This window comes from Tachypleus tridentatus, chromosome 3 (assembly GCF_004210375.1).
Source record: "Tachypleus tridentatus isolate NWPU-2018 chromosome 3, ASM421037v1, whole genome shotgun sequence".
In the NCBI taxonomy this organism is placed as follows: Eukaryota; Metazoa; Arthropoda; class Merostomata; order Xiphosura; family Limulidae; genus Tachypleus; species Tachypleus tridentatus.
In genome coordinates this window covers 75,682,168-75,702,831 of record NC_134827.1, presented here as the reverse complement: position 1 = coordinate 75,702,831, position 20,664 = coordinate 75,682,168, and the positions used below count along the sequence as shown (strand labels likewise).

General features: G+C 32.6%; 1 protein-coding gene across 1 annotated transcript in view; it reads right to left on the bottom strand.

Annotated features, from left to right (window-relative positions):
- Window positions 1-19,278, bottom strand: part of LOC143247222 (LIM domain only protein 3-like) — a 47,536-nt gene extending 28,258 nt beyond the window's left edge. The window contains exon 1 of the mRNA XM_076494931.1: window positions 19,061-19,278. Coding sequence (XP_076351046.1) covers window positions 19,061-19,278 — 218 coding nt within the window. The remainder of the gene's footprint in view (window positions 1-19,060) is intronic.
- Window positions 19,279-20,664: the final 1,386 nt, after the last annotated feature.

Genomic DNA, 20,664 nt, shown 5'->3' with positions numbered 1-20,664 from the left:
AACAAACAAAGAAGAAATTGTTCTCTGTCTAGAGCAACAATTAACCAACCTTTAACAAACAAACAAGGAATTGTTCTCTGTCTAGAACAACAATTTACCAATTTTAACAAAGAAAGAAAGAATTGTTCTCTGTATAGAACAACAATTAACCAACCTTTAACAAACACAGAAAGAACTGTTCTCTGTCTTGAACAACAATTAGCCAACCTTTAACAAACAAAGAAGGAATTGTTCTCTCCTAAAACAACAATTAACCAACCTTTAACAAACAAAAAAAAGGAATTGCTCTCTGTCTAGAACAACAATTAGCCAACCTTTAACAAACAAAGAAGAAATTGTTCTCCGTCTAGAACAACAATTAACCAACCTTTAACAAACAAAGAAGAAATTGTTCTCCGTCTAGAACAACAATTAACCAACCTTTAACAAACAAAAAAAAGAAATTGTTCTCCGTCTAGAACAACAATTAGCCAACCTTTATCAAACAAAGAAGGAATTGTTCTACGTCTATAACAACAATTAACCAACCATCAACAAACAAAGAAGGACTTGTTCATCGTCTATAACAACAATTAACCAACCATCAACAAACAAAGAAGGACTTGTTCATCGTCTATAACAACAATTAACCAACCATCAACAAACAAAGAAGGAATTGTTCTTCGTCTATAACAACAATTAACCAACCTTCAACAAACAAAGAAGGAATTGTTCTTCGTTTATGACAACAATTAACCAACCTTCAACAAACAAAGAAGGAATTGTTCTTCGTCTATAACAACAATTAACCAACCTTCAACAAACAAAGAAGGAATTGTTCTTCGTCTATAACAACAATTAACCAACCTTCAACAAACAAAGAAGGAATTGTTTTCGTCTATAACAACAATTAACCAACCTTCAACAAACAAAGAAGGAATTGTTTTTCGTCTATAACAACAATTAACCAACCTTCAACAAACAAAGAAGGAATTGGTTTTCGTCTATAACAACAATTAACCAACCTTCAACAAACAAAGAAGGAATTGTTCTTCGTCTATAACAACAATTAACCAACCTTCAACAAACAAAGAAGGAATTGTTCTCCGTCTAGAACAACAATTAACCAACCTTTAACAAACAAAGAAGGAATTGTTCTTCGTTTATAACAACAATTAGCCAACCTTTAACAAACAAAGAAGAAATTGTTCTCCGTCTAGAACAACAATGAACTAACCTTTAACAAACAAAGAAGAAATTCTACATCTTCTATAACAACAATTAACCAACCTTCAACAAACAAAGAAGAAATTGTTCTCTGTCTAGAGCAACAATTAACCAACCTTTAACAAACAAAGAAGGAATTGTTCTTCGTCTATAACAACAATTAACCAACCTTCAACAAACAAAGAAGGAATTGTTCTCCGTCTAGAACAACAATTAACCAACCTTTAACAAACAAAAAAGGAATTGCTCTCTGTCTAGAACAACAATTAACCAACCTTTAACAAACAAAAAGGAATTGCTCTCTGTCTAGAACAACAATTAACCAACCTTTAACAAACAAAAAGGAATTGCTCTCTGTCTAGAACAACAATTAACCAACCTTTAACAAACAAAAAGAAATTGCTCTCTGTCTAGAACAACAATTAGCCAACCTTTAACAAACAAAGAAGAAATTGTTCTCCGTCTAGAACAACAATTAACCAACCTTTAACAAACAAAGAAGAAATTGTTCTCCGTCTAGAACAACAATTAACCAACCTTTAACAAACAAAAAAGAAATTGTACTCCGTCTAGAACAACAATTAGCCAACCTTTATCAAACAAAGAAGGAATTGTTCTACGTCTATAACAACAATTAACCAACCATCAACAAACAAAGAAGGACTTGTTCATCGTCTATAACAACAATTAACCAACCATCAACAAACAAAGAAGGAATTGTTCATCGTCTATAACAACAATTAACCAACCATCAACAAACAAAGAAGGAATTGTTCATCGTCTATAACAACAATTAACCAACCTTCAACAAACAAAGAAGGAATTGTTCTTCGTCTATAACAACAATTAACCAACCTTCAACAAACAAAGGAATTGTTCTTCGTTTATAACAACAATTAACCAACCTTCAACAAACAAAGAAGGAATTGTTAATCGTCTATAACAACAATTAACCAACCATCAACAAACAAAGAAGGAATTGTTCATCGTCTATAACAACAATTAACCAACCATCAACAAACAAAGAAGGAATTGTTCATCGTCTATAACAACAATTAACCAACCATCAACAAACAAAGAAGGAATTGTTCTCCGTCTAGAAAAACAATTAACCAACCTTTAACAAACAAAAAAGGAATTGCTCTCTGTCTAGAACAACAATTAACCAACCTTTAACAAACAAAGAAAGAATTGTTCTCCGTCTAGAACAACAATTAACCAACCTTTAACAAACAAAGAAAGAATTGTTCTCCGTCTAGAACAACAATTAGCCAACCTTTAACAAACAAAGAAGAAATTGTTCTCCGTCTAGAACAACAATGAACTAACCTTTAACAAACAAAGAAGAAATTCTCCATCTTCTATAACAACAATTAACCAACCTTCAACAAACAAAGAAGAAATTGTTCTCTGTCTAGAGCAACAATTAACCAACCTTTAACAAACAAAGAAGGAATTGTTCTCTGTCTAGAACAACAATTTACCAATTTTAACAAAGAAAGAAAGAATTGTTCTCTGTATAGAACAACAATTAACCAACCTTTAACAAACACAGAAAGAACTGTTCTCTGTCTTGAACAACAATTAGCCAACCTTTAACAAACAAAGAAGGAATTGTTCTCTCCCTAAAACAACAATTAACCAACCTTTAACAAACAAAAAAGGAATTGCTCTCTGTCTAGAACAACAATCAGCCAACCTTTAACAAACAAAGAAGAAATTGTTCTCCGTCTAGAACAACAATTAACCAACCTTTAACAAACAAAGAAGAAATTGTTCTCCGTCTAGAACAACAATTAACCAACCTTTAACAAACAAAAGAAATTGTTCTCCGTCTAGAACAACAATTAGCCAACCTTTATCAAACAAAGAAGGAATTGTTCTACGTCTATAACAACAATTAACCAACCATCAACAAACAAAGAAGGACTTGTTCATCGTCTATAACAACAATTAACCAACCATCAACAAACAAAGAAGGACTTGTTCATCGTCTATAACAACAATTAACCAACCATCAACAAACAAAGAAGGAATTGTTCTTCGTCTATAACAACAATTAACCAACCTTCAACAAACAAAGAAGGAATTGTTCTTCGTTTATGACAACAATTAACCAACCTTCAACAAACAAAGAAGGAATTGTTCTTCGTCTATAACAACAATTAACCAACCTTCAACAAACAAAGAAGGAATTGTTCTTCGTCTATAACAACAATTAACCAACCTTCAACAAACAAAGAAGGAATTGTTTTTCGTCTATAACAACAATTAACCAACCTTCAACAAACAAAGAAGGAATTGTTTTTCGTCTATAACAACAATTAACCAACCTTCAACAAACAAAGAAGGAATTGGTTTTCGTCTATAACAACAATTAACCAACCTTCAACAAACAAAGAAGGAATTGTTCTTCGTCTATAACAACAATTAACCAACCTTCAACAAACAAAGAAGGAATTGTTCTCCGTCTAGAACAACAATTAACCAACCTTTAACAAACAAAGAAGGAATTGTTCTTCGTTTATAACAACAATTAGCCAACCTTTAACAAACAAAGAAGAAATTGTTCTCCGTCTAGAACAACAATGAACTAACCTTTAACAAACAAAGAAGAAATTCTACATCTTCTATAACAACAATTAACCAACCTTCAACAAACAAAGAAGAAATTGTTCTCTGTCTAGAGCAACAATTAACCAACCTTTAACAAACAAAGAAGGAATTGTTCTTCGTCTATAACAACAATTAACCAACCTTCAACAAACAAAGAAGGAATTGTTCTCCGTCTAGAACAACAATTAACCAACCTTTAACAAACAAAAAAAGGAATTGCTCTCTGTCTAGAACAACAATTAACCAACCTTTAACAAACAAAAAAGGAATTGCTCTCTGTCTAGAACAACAATTAACCAACCTTTAACAAACAAAAAAGGAATTGCTCTCTGTCTAGAACAACAATTAACCAACCTTTAACAAACAAAAGGAATTGCTCTCTGTCTAGAACAACAATTAGCCAACCTTTAACAAACAAAGAAGAAATTGTTCTCCGTCTAGAACAACAATTAACCAACCTTTAACAAACAAAGAAGAAATTGTTCTCCGTCTAGAACAACAATTAACCAACCTTTAACAAACAAAAAAAGAAATTGTACTCCGTCTAGAACAACAATTAGCCAACCTTTATCAAACAAAGAAGGAATTGTTCTACGTCTATAACAACAATTAACCAACCATCAACAAACAAAGAAGGACTTGTTCATCGTCTATAACAACAATTAACCAACCATCAACAAACAAAGAAGGAATTGTTCATCGTCTATAACAACAATTAACCAACCATCAACAAACAAAGAAGGAATTGTTCATCGTCTATAACAACAATTAACCAACCTTCAACAAACAAAGAAGGAATTGTTCTTCGTCTATAACAACAATTAACCAACCTTCAACAAACAAAGGAATTGTTCTTCGTTTATAACAACAATTAACCAACCTTCAACAAACAAAGAAGGAATTGTTAATCGTCTATAACAACAATTAACCAACCATCAACAAACAAAGAAGGAATTGTTCATCGTCTATAACAACAATTAACCAACCATCAACAAACAAAGAAGGAATTGTTCATCGTCTATAACAACAATTAACCAACCATCAACAAACAAAGAAGGAATTGTTCTCCGTCTAGAAAAACAATTAACCAACCTTTAACAAACAAAAAAGGAATTGCTCTCTGTCTAGAACAACAATTAACCAACCTTTAACAAACAAAGAAAGAATTGTTCTCCGTCTAGAACAACAATTAACCAACCTTTAACAAACAAAGAAAGAATTGTTCTCCGTCTAGAACAACAATTAGCCAACCTTTAACAAACAAAGAAGAAATTGTTCTCCGTCTAGAACAACAATGAACTAACCTTTAACAAACAAAGAAGAAATTCTCCATCTTCTATAACAACAATTAACCAACCTTCAACAAACAAAGAAGAAATTGTTCTCTGTCTAGAGCAACAATTAACCAACCTTTAACAAACAAAGAAGGAATTGTTCTCTGTCTAGAACAACAATTTACCAATTTTAACAAAGAAAGAAAGAATTGTTCTCTGTATAGAACAACAATTAACCAACCTTTAACAAACACAGAAAGAACTGTTCTCTGTCTTGAACAACAATTAGCCAACCTTTAACAAACAAAGAAGGAATTGTTCTCTCCCTAAAACAACAATTAACCAACCTTTAACAAACAAAAAAGGAATTGCTCTCTGTCTAGAACAACAATCAGCCAACCTTTAACAAACAAAGAAGAAATTGTTCTCCGTCTAGAACAACAATTAACCAACCTTTAACAAACAAAGAAGAAATTGTTCTCCGTCTAGAACAACAATTAACCAACCTTTAACAAACAAAAAAGAAATTGTTCTCCGTCTAGAACAACAATTAGCCAACCTTTATCAAACAAAGAAGGAATTGTTCTACGTCTATAACAACAATTAACCAACCATCAACAAACAAAGAAGGACTTGTTCATCGTTTATAACAACAATTAACCAACCATCAACAAACAAAGAAGGACTTGTTCATCGTCTATAACAACAATTAACCAACCATCAACAAACAAAGAAGGAATTGTTCTTCGTCTATAACAACAATTAACCAACCTTCAACAAACAAAGAAGGAATTGTTCTTCGTTTATGACAACAATTAACCAACCTTCAACAAACAAAGAAGGAATTGTTCTTCGTCTATAACAACAATTAACCAACCTTCAACAAACAAAGAAGGAATTGTTCTTCGTCTATAACAACAATTAACCAACCTTCAACAAACAAAGAAGGAATTGTTTTTCGTCTATAACAACAATTAACCAACCTTCAACAAACAAAGAAGGAATTGTTTTTCGTCTATAACAACAATTAACCAACCTTCAACAAACAAAGAAGGAATTGTTTTTCGTCTATAACAACAATTAACCAACCTTCAACAAACAAAGAAGGAATTGTTCTCCGTCTAGAACAACAATTAACCAACCTTTAACAAACAAAGAAGGAATTGTTCTTCGTTTATAACAACAATTAGCCAACCTTTAACAAACAAAGAAGAAATTGTTCTCCGTCTAGAACAACAATGAACTAACCTTTAACAAACAAAGAAGAAATTCTACATCTTCTATAACAACAATTAACCAACCTTCAACAAACAAAGAAGAAATTGTTCTCTGTCTAGAGCAACAATTAACCAACCTTTAACAAACAAAGAAGGAATTGTTCTTCGTCTATAACAACAATTAACCAACCTTCAACAAACAAAGAAGGAATTGTTCTCCGTCTAGAACAACAATTAACCAACCTTTAACAAACAAAAAAGGAATTGCTCTCTGTCTAGAACAACAATTAACCAACCTTTAACAAACAAAAAAGGAATTGCTCTCTGTCTAGAACAACAATTAACCAACCTTTAACAAACAAAAAAGGAATTGCTCTCTGTCTAGAACAACAATTAACCAACCTTTAACAAACAAAAAAGGAATTGCTCTCTGTCTAGAACAACAATTAGCCAACCTTTAACAAACAAAGAAGAAATTGTTCTCAGTCTAGAACAACAATTAACCAACCTTTAACAAACAAAGAAGAAATTGTTCTCCGTCTAGAACAACAATTAACCAACCTTTAACAAACAAAAAAGAAATTGTTCTCCGTCTAGAACAACAATTAGCCAACCTTTATCAAACAAAGAAGGAATTGTTCTACGTCTATAACAACAATTAACCAACCATCAACAAACAAAGAAGGACTTGTTCATCGTCTATAACAACAATTAACCAACCATCAAAAAAAAGAAGGAATTGTTCATCGTCTATAACAACAATTAACCAACCATCAATAAACAAAGAAGGAATTGTTCATCGTCTATAACAACAATTAACCAACCTTCAACAAACAAAGAAGGAATTGTTCTTCGTCTATAACAACAATTAACCAACCTTCAACAAACAAAGAAGGAATTGTTCTTCGTTTATAACAACAATTAACCAACCTTCAACAAACAAAGAAGGAATTGTTCATCGTCTATAACAACAATTAACCAACCATCAACAAACAAAGAAGGAATTGTTCATCGTCTATAACAACAATTAACCAACCATCAACAAACAAAGAAGGAATTGTTCATCGTCTATAACAACAATTAACCAACCATCAACAAACAAAGAAGGAATTGTTCATCGTCTATAACAACAATTAACCAACCATCAACAAACAAAGAAGGAATTGTTCTCCGTCTAGAAAAACAATTAACCAACCTTTAACAAACAAAAAAGGAATTGCTCTCTGTCTAGAACAACAATTAACCAACCTTTAACAAACAAAGAAAGAATTGTTCTCCGTCTAGAACAACAATTAGCCAACCTTTAACAAACAAAAAAGGAATTGCTCTCTGTCTAGAACAACAATGAACTAACCTTTAACAAACAAAGAAGAAATTCTCCATCTTCTATAACAACAATTAACCAACCTTCAACAAACAAAGAAGAAATTGTTCTCTGTCTAGAGCAACAATTAACCAACCTTTAACAAACAAAGAAGGAATTGTTCTCTGTCTAGAACAACAATTTACCAATTTTACCAAGAAAGAAAGAATTGTTCTCTGTATAGAACAACAATTAACCAACCTTTAACAAACACAGAAAGAACTGTTCTCTGTCTTGAACAACAATTAGTCAACCTTTAACAAACAAAGAAGGAATTGTTCTCTCCCTAAAACAACAATTAACCAACCTTTAACAAACAAAAAAGGAATTGCTCTCTGTCTAGAACAACAATTAGCCAACCTTTAACAAACAAAGAAGAAATTGTTCTCCGTCTAGAACAACAATTAACCAACCTTTAACAAACAAAGAAGAAATTGTTCTCCGTCTAGAACAACAATTAACCAACCTTTAACAAACAAAAAAGAAATTGTTCTCCGTCTAGAACAACAATTAGCCAACCTTTATCAAACAAAGAAGGAATTGTTCTACGTCTATAACAACAATTAACCAACCATCAACAAACAAAGAAGGACTTGTTCATCGTCTATAACAACAATTAACCAACCATCAACAAACAAAGAAGGACTTGTTCATCGTCTATAACAACAATTAACCAACCATCACCAAAAAAGAAGGAATTGTTCATCGTCTATAACAACAATTAACCAACCATCAACAAACAAAGAAGGAATTGTTCATCGTCTATAACAACAATTAACCAACCTTCAACAAACAAAGAAGGAATTGTTCATCGTCTATAACAACAATTAACCAACCTTCAACAAACAAAGAAGGAATTGTTCTTCGTCTATAACAACAATTAACCAACCTTCAACAAACAAAGAAGGAATTGTTCTTCGTTTATAACAACAATTAACCAACCTTCAACAAACAAAGAAGGAATTGTTCATCGTCTATAACAACAATTAACCAACCATCAACAAACAAAGAAGGAATTGTTCATCGTCTATAACAACAATTAACCAACCATCAACAAACAAAGAAGGAATTGTTCATCGTCTATAACAACAATTAACCAACCTTCAACAAACAAAAAAGAAATTGTTCTCTGTCTAGAGCAACAATTAACCAACCTTTAACAAACAAAGAAGGAATTGTTCTTCGTCTATAACAACAATTAACCAACCTTCAACAAACAAAGAAGGAATTGTTCTCCGTCTAGAACAACAATTAACCAACCTTTAACAAACAAAAGGAATTGCTCTCTGTCTAGAACAACAATTAACCAACCTTTAACAAACAAAAGGGAATTGCTCTCTGTCTAGAACAACAATTAACCAACCTTTAACAAACAAAAAAGGAATTGCTCTCTGTCTAGAACAACAATTAACCAACCTTTAACAAACAAAAAAGGAATTGCTCTCTGTCTAGAACAACAATTAGCCAACCTTTAACAAACAAAGAAGAAATTGTTCTCCGTCTAGAACAACAATTAACCAACCTTTAACAAACAAAGAAGAAATTGTTCTCCGTCTAGAACAACAATTAACCAACCTTTAACAAACAAAAAAGAAATTGTTCTCCGTCTAGAACAACAATTAGCCAACCTTTATCAAACAAAGAAGGAATTGTTCTACGTCTATAACAACAATTAACCAACCATCAACAAACAAAGAAGGACTTGTTCATCGTCTATAACAACAATTAACCAACCATCAAAAAAAAAGAAGGAATTGTTCATCGTCTATAACAACAATTAACCAACCATCAACAAACAAAGAAGGAATTGTTCTTCTTCTATAACAACAATTAACCAACCTTCAACAAACAAAGAAGGAATTGTTCTTCGTTTATAACAACAATTAACCAACCTTCAACAAACAAAGAAGGAATTGTTCATCGTCTATAACAACAATTAACCAACCATCAACAAACAAAGAAGGAATTGTTCATCGTCTATAACAACAATTAACCAACCATCAACAAACAAAGAAGGAATTGTTCATCGTCTATAACAACAATTAACCAACCATCAACAAACAAAGAAGGAATTGTTCATCGTCTATAACAACAATTAACCAACCATCAACAAACAAAGAAGGAATTGTTCTCCGTCTAGAAAAACAATTAACCAACCTTTAACAAACAAAAAAGGAATTGCTCTCTGTCTAGAACAACAATTAACCAACCTTTAACAAACAAAGAAAGAATTGTTCTCCGTCTAGAACAACAATTAGCCAACCTTTAACAAACAAAAAAGGAATTGCTCTCTGTCTAGAACAACAATGAACTAACCTTTAACAAACAAAGAAGAAATTCTCCATCTTCTATAACAACAATTAACCAACCTTCAACAAACAAAGAAGAAATTGTTCTCTGTCTAGAGCAACAATTAACCAACCTTTAACAAACAAAGAAGGAATTGTTCTCTGTCTAGAACAACAATTTACCAATTTTACCAAAGAAAGAAAGAATTGTTCTCTGTATAGAACAACAATTAACCAACCTTTAACAAACACAGAAAGAACTGTTCTCTGTCTTGAACAACAATTAGCCAACCTTTAACAAACAAAGAAGGAATTGTTCTCTCCCTAAAACAACAATTAACCAACCTTTAACAAACAAAAAAGGAATTGCTCTCTGTCTAGAACAACAATTAGCCAACCTTTAACAAACAAAGAAGAAATTGTTCTCCGTCTAGAACAACAATTAACCAACCTTTAACAAACAAAGAAGAAATTGTTCTCCGTCTAGAACAACAATTAACCAACCTTTAACAAACAAAAGAAATTGTTCTCCGTCTAGAACAACAATTAGCCAACCTTTATCAAACAAAGAAGGAATTGTTCTACGTCTATAACAACAATTAACCAACCATCAACAAACAAAGAAGGACTTGTTCATCGTCTATAACAACAATTAACCAACCATCAACAAACAAGAAGGACTTGTTCATCGTCTATAACCAACAATTAACAACCATCACCAAAAAAGAAGGAATTGTTCATCGTCTATAACAACAATTAACCAACCATCAACAAACAAAGAAGGAATTGTTCATCGTCTATAACAACAATTAACCAACCTTCAACAAACAAAGAAGGAATTGTTCATCGTCTATAACAACAATTAACCAACCTTCAACAAACAAAGAAGGAATTGTTCTTCGTCTATAACAACAATTAACCAACCTTCAACAAACAAAGAAGGAATTGTTCTTCGTTTATAACAACAATTAACCAACCTTCAACAAACAAAGAAGGAATTGTTCATCGTCTATAACAACAATTAACCAACCATCAACAAACAAAGAAGGAATTGTTCATCGTCTATAACAACAATTAACCAACCATCAACAAACAAAGAAGGAATTGTTCATCGTCTATAACAACAATTAACCAACCATCAACAAACAAAGAAGGAATTGTTCATCGTCTATAACAACAATTAACCAACCATCAACAAACAAAGAAGGAATTGTTCATCGTCTATAACAACAATTAACCAACCATCAACAAACAAAGAAGGAATTGTTCATCGTCTATAACAACAATTAACCAACCTTCAACAAACAAAGAAGGAATTGTTCTTCGTTTATAACAACAATTAACCAACCTTCAACAAACAAAGAAGGAATTGTTCTTCGTCTATAACAACAATTAACCATCCTTCAACAAACAAAGAAGGAATTGTTCTTCGTCTATAACAACAATTAACCAACCTTCAACAAACAAAGAAGGAATTGTTTTTCGTCTATAACAACAATTAACCAACCTTCAACAAACAAAGAAGGAATTGTTCTTCGTCTATAACAACAATTAACCAACCTTCAACAAACAAAGAAGGAATTGTTCTCCGTCTAGAACAACAATTAACCAACCTTTAACAAACAAAAAAGGAATTGCTCTCTGTCTAGAACAACAATTAACCAACCTTTAACAAACAAAAAAGGAATTGCTCTCTGTCTAGAACAACAATTAACCAACCTTTAACAAACAAAGAAAGAATTGTTCTCCGTCTAGAACAACAATTAGCCAACCTTTAACAAACAAAGAAGAAATTGTTCTCCGTCTAGAACAACAATGAACTAACCTTTAACAAACAAAGAAGGAATTGTTCTACGTCTATAACAACAATTAACCAACCATCAACAAACAAAGAAGGAATTGTTGATCGTATATAACAACAATTAACCAACCTTCAACAAACAAAGAAGGAATTGTTCTTCGTCTATAACAACAATTAACCAACCTTCAACAAACAAAGAAGGAATTGTTCTTCGTTTATGACAACAATTAACCAACCTTCAACAAACAAAGAAGGAATTGTTCTTCGTCTATAACAACAATTAACCAACCTTCAACAAACAAAGAAGGAATTGTTCTTCGTCTATAACAACAATTAACCAACCTTCAACAAACAAAGAAGGAATTGTTCATCGTCTATAACAACAATTAACCAACCATCAACAAACAAAGAAGGACTTGTTCATCGTCTATAACAACAATTAACCAACCATCAACAAACAAAGAAGGAATTGTTCATCGTCTATAACAACAATTAACCAACCATCAACAAACAAAGAAGGAATTGTTCATCGTCTATAACAACAATTAACCAACCATCAACAAACAAAGAAGGAATTGTTCATCGTCTATAACAACAATTAACCAACCTTCAACAAACAAAGAAGGAATTGTTCTTCGTTTATAACAACAATTAACCAACCTTCAACAAACAAAGAAGGAATTGTTCATCGTCTATAACAACAATTAACCAACCATCAACAAACAAAGAAGGAATTGTTCATCGTCTATAACAACAATTAACCAACCATCAACAAACAAAGAAGGAATTGTTCATCGTCTATAACAACAATTAACCAACCATCAACAAACAAAGAAGGAATTGTTCATCGTCTATAACAACAATTAACCAACCATCAACAAACAAAGAAGGAATTGTTCTTCGTCTATAACAACAATTAACCAACCTTCAACAAACAAAGAAGGAATTGTTCTTCGTTTATAACAACAATTAACCAACCTTCAACAAACAAAGAAGGAATTGTTCTTCGTCTATAACAACAATTAACCAACCTTCAACAAACAAAGAAGGAATTGTTCTTCGTCTATAACAACAATTAACCAACCTTCAACAAACAAAGAAGGAATTGTTTGTCGTCTATAACAACAATTAACCAACCTTCAACAAACAAAAAAGGAATTGTTTTTCGTCTATAACAACAATTAACCAACCTTCAACAAACAAAGAAGGAATTGTTCTTCGTCTATAACAACAATTAACCAACCTTCAACAAACAAAGAAGGAATTGTTCTCCGTCTAGAACAACAATTAACCAACCTTTAACAAACAAAAAAGGAATTGCTCTCTGTCTAGAACAACAATTAACCAACCTTTAACAAACAAAAAAGGAATTGCTCTCTGTCTAGAACAACAATTAACCAACCTTTAACAAACAAAGAAAGAATTGTTCTCCGTCTAGAACAACAATTAGCCAACCTTTAACAAACAAAGAAGAAATTGTTCTCCGTCTAGAACAACAATGAACTAACCTTTAACAAACAAAGAAGGAATTGTTCTACGTCTATAACAACAATTAACCAACCATCAACAAACAAAGAAGGAATTGTTGATCGTCTATAACAATAATTAACCAACCTTCAACAAACAAAGAAGGAATTGTTCTTCGTCTATAACAACAATTAGCCAACCTTTAACAAACAAAGAAGGAATTGTTCTCTGTCTCGAACAACAATTAGCCAACCTTTAACAAACAAAGAAGGAATTGTTCTCTGTCTAGAACAATTAACCAACCTTCAACAAACAAAGAAGAAATTGTTCTCTGTCTAGAACAACAATTAACCAACCTTCAACAAACAAAGAAGAAATTGTTCTCTGTCTAGAACAACAATTAACCAACCTTCAACAAACAAAGAAGAAATTGTTCTCTGTCTAGAACAACAATTAACCAACCTTCAACAAACAAAGAAGGAATTGTTCTACGTCTATAACAACAATTAACCAACCTGCAACAAACAAAGAAGGAATTGTTCATCGTCTATAACAACAATTAGCCAACGTTTAACAAACAAAGAAGGAATTGTTCTCTGTCTAGAACAACAATTAGCCAACCTTTAACAAACAAAGAAGGAATATATAATCTATTTGATCTCAGACGCAATATTTGAAGGAGATAGAGTACTTTTTCAGTAATTTTGACTCCAAACAAAATAACTTATTTTATTAACTGATCAATTATTTAAGTTTAATTTCAATTAGTGAACTTAAATCTTCATAACAACTTCTGAAATAAATTCCTAATTTCATCTGCTTTTTGAGAAAGTCCCCTTTTACAGAGTGGACTCACACTGCTAGAAACCAGCTTTTGATACTCGTAATGGGAAAAACACAGATAGCCCTAGTTGTGTGGCTTTGTGCTTAAGTACAAACAAACAAAATATTCGTGAAAACTATTAGCTAAATATTTCTAACAATTAACATTAAATATTAAATCCGAACAGAGACAAGCTATCTAAACACGAGTTAGACAGAAAATAGCAAATGAGTATGGGTAATTAAAAATATTTTCCTTGCATTCTTAGAAAAACAATGTTAGAATGCAAGTTTGATGAGATTTATAACTTCACTGTTAACCCAATAAGACCCCGCGAGGTTCGTCCTGTTTAAGATTTTTTGGTTAGTCCTACGTACATCTAGAAAGTCAGAAATACAAAATTAATTCTGTTATAAAAGTTTAATAACATAATATAAAAAATAACAAAATTAAATACGTTTAAAGTTTTATGAAATACTGTTAGCAAAAGTAGCGATAGATACATAAACACCATCTGTTGGCTTCAAAAACTGCCTTTGGTTGGATAATGTGACGTCAGTACTGCTAAACTTTCTACAGTCTTTCGTAAAGATGTCTTATGACCATCAAAACCCATTAAAAAACTCCGACAGTGTGGCTTGAGATTGAGTCAAGAAGCAGGAAATTGTCAGAGGTAAAGACAAGAAACAAATGGTTATAAGGATACAAAATCATAAATTAAATGAATACTTTAATCGTGCAATAAGTAGCTAGAACATTGGTATTTATGTTAAAATATAACTATGATAAATGCAAAACAAGGAGGTTTGTTTTGTTTTGAATTTTGCGCAAAGCTACCAGAGAGCTGTCTGCACTAGCCCTTCCCTAATTTAGTAGTAAAAGACTAGAGGGAAGGCAGTTAGCCATCACCACCCACCGCCAACTTTTGGGCTACTCTTTCACCAACGAATAATGAGATTGAGCGTTACATTATAACATCCCCCACCACGGCGCAAGGGAAATCATGTTTGGTGTGATGGGGATTCGAACCCGCGACCGCCATATTGTGAGTTTACTAGTAATAATAATAACAAGTCTTATGATTGGAACTTACAGCAGGTATAAACATAGAAAATGGATTAATTATAAAACATAATGTTATTTAACTAAAGAAGTAATTTAACATCGTATACGGAACTGTTATACAAGTATAATTAATTGCATATAAAACTTTTTTTGTATCGTTTTCTTTTTCATTCAGTACTTGTGTACCGGGCATAATCATTATGTCCCGGTATTGTAAAAGAAACGACAAATACATACATGCAATTAGAGGCTACTTTCTCGACTTGTAGGAGACCTAAACGATGAACGACATTGTTACAGTCTTCTAGAAGTAACAATTAACTTTTCTTTCTGTTGTTTACTTCAGGCTGCTACATACTAATTACATGGAGTAATTCATGCATTTCAATAACAATAATTATGGGTCGAATGCATTTATTTAAAACATACCTGAGATCACGCACATAAAGCTTAAAATAGTTGATTGAAATTTGCAAAAAACAACAAAAACAAGGAATTGTAATGTGTCTGAGATCGAACCAATTATGTCTACTTCAACAAAACTAGAAACTGATGGAGTAAAAATAGTTGGTAGTTTCAGCTAATTAGTTTTTCTAACTTAAGTAGTAATTCTCCGTTTTTTGTAGTGGCGATTTAATTATAATCAAAAATGACGGTAAGGGGAGATTGTTGCTCGTGATAATGAATAAATAGCATGGTTGGTATCATAAGATAAAACAACATACTGTGTTTCTCCGATAATAAGACCTACCCATAAAATAAGACCTAGTGTGATTTTTGGGGATAGTTTTAATATAAGCCCTACCCTTAAAATAAGCCCTAGTTAAAAGTGGCAGGAAGAGGAAAGAAATAAAAAATAATAATTTATTAATTAGTTTGTTTAAGTATTAATCAGTTAGTTTAATAGTTTAATAATAGTTTATTTTAAATGGTTAGTTTAATAGTTTTACTTTGTAACTTCATTTTTTTTAATATATCAAAATAAGACATCCCCCGAAAATAAGCCCTAGTGTCATATTTTGGAGTGAAAATTAATATAAGCCCTGTCTTATTTTCGGAGAAACACGGTACTTCTGTTGTGTTAACAACTAAATTAGATTCTAGCAACAAGTAACGTAAATGAACCACAGATTTATGCTCTACGAAAAATTAAGCCTTTTTACTATATAGTATCAATTGTCAGTTGAGGTCCTACTTGTAATTCAGCCAAATATTTATCAGTTAGTTTAGCATTCTTGTTGAATTTCTTTGCAAAACTAGAGAGGGCAGTTTAAAATATTTAATAATGATCTCCTTGGATATTAAAATAGGTGTTTACTGATTGAAGCGACCATTGAATGTTTGACATATTAAAAGCTAAACACTAAGACTTGCTGTTTAATCATGGAGGGGGGCTAGTTACAAATGAAAGAGAAAAAGATACCTGATAAATAAATTACAAAGCTCTGTAATATGGTGAACTTTACGTTGCTACCAAATATATTTTACAAACAACAACAAAAAATGGGACTAACTATGGGGAAGAATCCATGATCTCCACTATTCTGTGATATATATGGATTACTTTCAGGAGAATATTCATGTTCAAGTGGTACGGGCCGCTCGACTCATAATCCGAGGGTTACGGGTTCGCAACCCTATCACATCAAACAGGTTAGCCCTGGAGAGTTATAATTTTACGGTCAATCCCACTATTCGTTGGTAAAATGGTAGCCCAAATGTTGAGAGTGGGTGGTGATGACTAGCTGTATTCCCTTTAATTTGCGCTAGCAATACCTAATATAGCAGTGTAAGATAGCCCTCGAGTAGCTTTTCGCCAAATACAGAAACAAAGAAAAGAATATGATGTCCTTGTGAAACTGTTAATATAAACCATCATGTGAATAATATATCGTAGTTAATACTCTAAAGAGATAGAAACGTTACTAAATTAAATAGTTATTTTTTTTAAATAAAAGATCGGCTTGAAGAAAATATAAGACAGTATATTTATGAAATTCCGTGTGCAGGTTAGAAACCTGTATTAGACAAATTAGATCTCCCTTCAGCTGTCTGCCAAAATGCCATACCACAAGTGCCTAATGGGAATGTGAGATAGGTAAGCCTAATCATCTGTGGCTTAACGTTGTTGAAACTGATTAGTTTATTCTACAGGATCCACCAAGAACTCTGGCAGAATAATTTTTCATAGCCAGACAAATATTAAATTACTGAAATACGTAATCATGAGAGTAATTTATTAAATGTTAACAAAGGCCTTGGGTTACATCCAATATGGCGTTACTTTTTTAACCCTTTGTAAGTTAGTGAATTGGTATGCCCTAAATCAGTGACAACTTGTAGGTTAAACTAACTAACGAATATAGTACTTTGAGTGCTCTGATGGTGGTTAACTGGGTAATTCGAAATATGTTCACTGCTTTTTTTTTTTCTCTTTAGTTCTGTGTTTATCTTCAAATTACTTATTTTGTGCTTAGTAATGTTTGTAGTTTAAACAAAACCAATTTGGTTTTCCTTAAAGTAATCCAATGTGTTTATGATACCTTCTATTACGCTACACAAATCATATTAATTTTAAAATCCGTGTGGAACGTATCAAATAACTTACTGTCCAAAAGAGCACAAAACATCAGTTCTTTGTCGTTACAGTTATCGGTAACAGTGACAAGTAAAAGAAGAAACCTGGTGGTGTAATAAACAAGAAACATGACCTGTAAACATTAAGATAAAACGTAGAAATTACAGACAAGTAATTAGTATCATTAGACAGGTTATTAGCGTTGAAAACAATTTCTGTAATGCTCTTATTTCATCCTACACAATGAATAGTTGATTTCATTACCTGTTAACGTTGGATCTTACAGAGTTGCTTGCCGCACGCGAGTTGCTTTTCAACTTTCGCAAATATATTACTTAAAGATGAAATCACCCAACCTTCTTTCTCTCTTCACAAAATGGATAGATTTAAGAACACGAAGGATGTGTTTGCTTGATTGTTTTTAGAACAAAGCCGTACTGGATTATCAGCTGTGTCCCTCGAGAGGAATCCCACACCGGAGTTTTACTGTCGTAAACTTACCACTAACCCCCGGGGGACCACATGACGAAAAGTGAGCTATATGAGGATAAGCTGTAATGATTCAGTCACACTGATAGAATGTGTTAATAGAAACATCACTATTGTAGGTGTTGCCTCAGTAACTAACCAGTACAGTCATCTAAGACTAATCACTCATTAGATACTACGTATTATCATTATTATTATATATTAATTAGCAACTATTTTGTCTCGTAAGTTCCAGTTACTAATGAAGTCCTGAGAAGTACATGGTGTCAGGAAGTGATCCGATGTCTGTATTTAGTTTATGTGCCACTGTTGACGTGTTACAGTCTCAGGGAAGTGACGAGAAGACGTGTATCAGTAGTAGTTGCCGGAATTCGAACCTGTTAATTGATAACACATATATATGATCAGGTAAGCTACGAACCATACCAAAGTTTTATATCTCACCGTAACTGTTTAATTATTTTATCATATACGATGAAACAGCGTCTTCATGACGAACAAACAACGAGCATCAAATGTTTAACGTTCATTGTATAGCCTCAGTTCTGCTCTAGATTAGGTATTGTAAAACAAGGTATTGTAACCCTTGTTGTTAAAGCATAATGCTGTCGAGTTACTCAAAACAACAACTTTACCGTTTTCTTCAGTAGCTGCCGAAAGAAACACTAGTTCTGGTTCTAAAGCATCTATTCAAAATGTTAATTTACTCCTTATTATCTGAAATTTTATATCTTTCAAAAATCATTATATTCACGTCGATTACCTAAATGTTTTTCTTTAATAAACCCCTGTAGTTACCATAATTATTAGCTTCCGATAACGGACGTTATTAATCCTAAAAAGTAAGTGTTCCATCCTTGTATACTCTCTAACCTGAGATAATCTCTCTTGCAGAGAATGAGATTAGCCTTGGTAAAGAGAGTAGAGCCAACCTCTCCCAGTCTGCAGTCACAACAGGTACACCTCAAACAGTCCTCGTGCCAGAACTGGTCCAGAGCCTTTAGTAGGTACCTCTCTCGAATAACTTTATGACAACCAGCGCACTCTGGAACTCCAGAATTGGGAAGTTTATTCTCTTCCTTAATCTCCATCACCTACTAGACAATGAAAAAATATATCGTATTATTAATCTACTGAACAATGGAAATATATATCGTATTATTATTATTATTATTATTATAAGTTACAGCGTCTAGCGAATGGTACTGATCATATGTTTTCACGCCAAAAACAATAAATATTGCATTGTTTTCGCATAACATAAGATATATATGATTTTAGAATAGGAAATTTGAACGGAGATGTGGTCACACGCGCATCATATGATTGTCTTCACAAGAACCTGAAAATGATGTTTTCAATCGACTTAGTACAGCCCTGATAAAGCAACAATGACGAAATGTTCATGGAAATAAAAGGTTATTTTTCTTTATTATTATCTGAAGAGCAAATAATGTTGTTGTTTTTCACCAATCTTATTTTAGAATTATTAAATTAATTCATTATGTATACAAATACTGATGTTCTTTCGTCACGTGGCTTTATACAAACCTTTCGTCATAGTATTTCAAAACAAATAAAGGATGCAATTTAAACATGTATAGTAAACTCCTTGCACGTGCGATTTTGAAATAAGTTAAAGAATAGAGCGTCGTCTGCTCGAAACGTCGAACAAAATTTACAAGAAAACGTTTTAGTTTGATGACAATTTTTTTATTATTGTTTATTCAGTGCTCGTGCTAATAGACTATCTTACAGGACCAATGGTATTTTTGCAGAAAGTTTCGTCAGTTTGAACGTATGCACTGTAAATGTGAATACATATTGGCGTTTGTCATAGAATGATAACTAGAACCTTCAGAGAAGTTGAAGAAACAAATCAGAGTTATGCTAGATAAATAATTACTGATTCTCAATTAACGGGCTGTTATTTCACTGTGGTTGTTACTTTGTTGGTTAGGTAAGTGTTCTAAATATTGGGTTTTTGGTCTCGACACAGTACGCTGTGGAGGTCTGGCATAGCCAGGTGGTTAAGGCGTTCGACTCGTAATCTGAGGGTAGCGGGTTCGAATCCCTATCACACCAAACATGCTCGCCCTTTCAGCCGTGGGAGCGTTATAATTTTACGGTCAATTCCACTTATCGTTGGTAAAAGAGTAGCCCAAGAGTTGACGGTGGGTGATGATAATTAGCTGCCTTACACTGCTAATTAGGGACGGCTAGTGCAGATAGCCCTCGTGTAGCTTTGCGCGAAATTTCAAAACAAACAAAATACAGTGCGCTGTGGAAACGTTGTATAGAACTCGAAAAATTACCAGATAAATTAAAGTATTGTATTAGCGTCTATCAACGAACTAAGTTCAGATAATGTAATATGTTGAAGGTGAAGAAATATATAGATTGTGTTATTATCAAGTGAACTGGACTTTGTATAGTTTTTCATATGACCCAAAGTAAAACATTCAACAATTACGAAC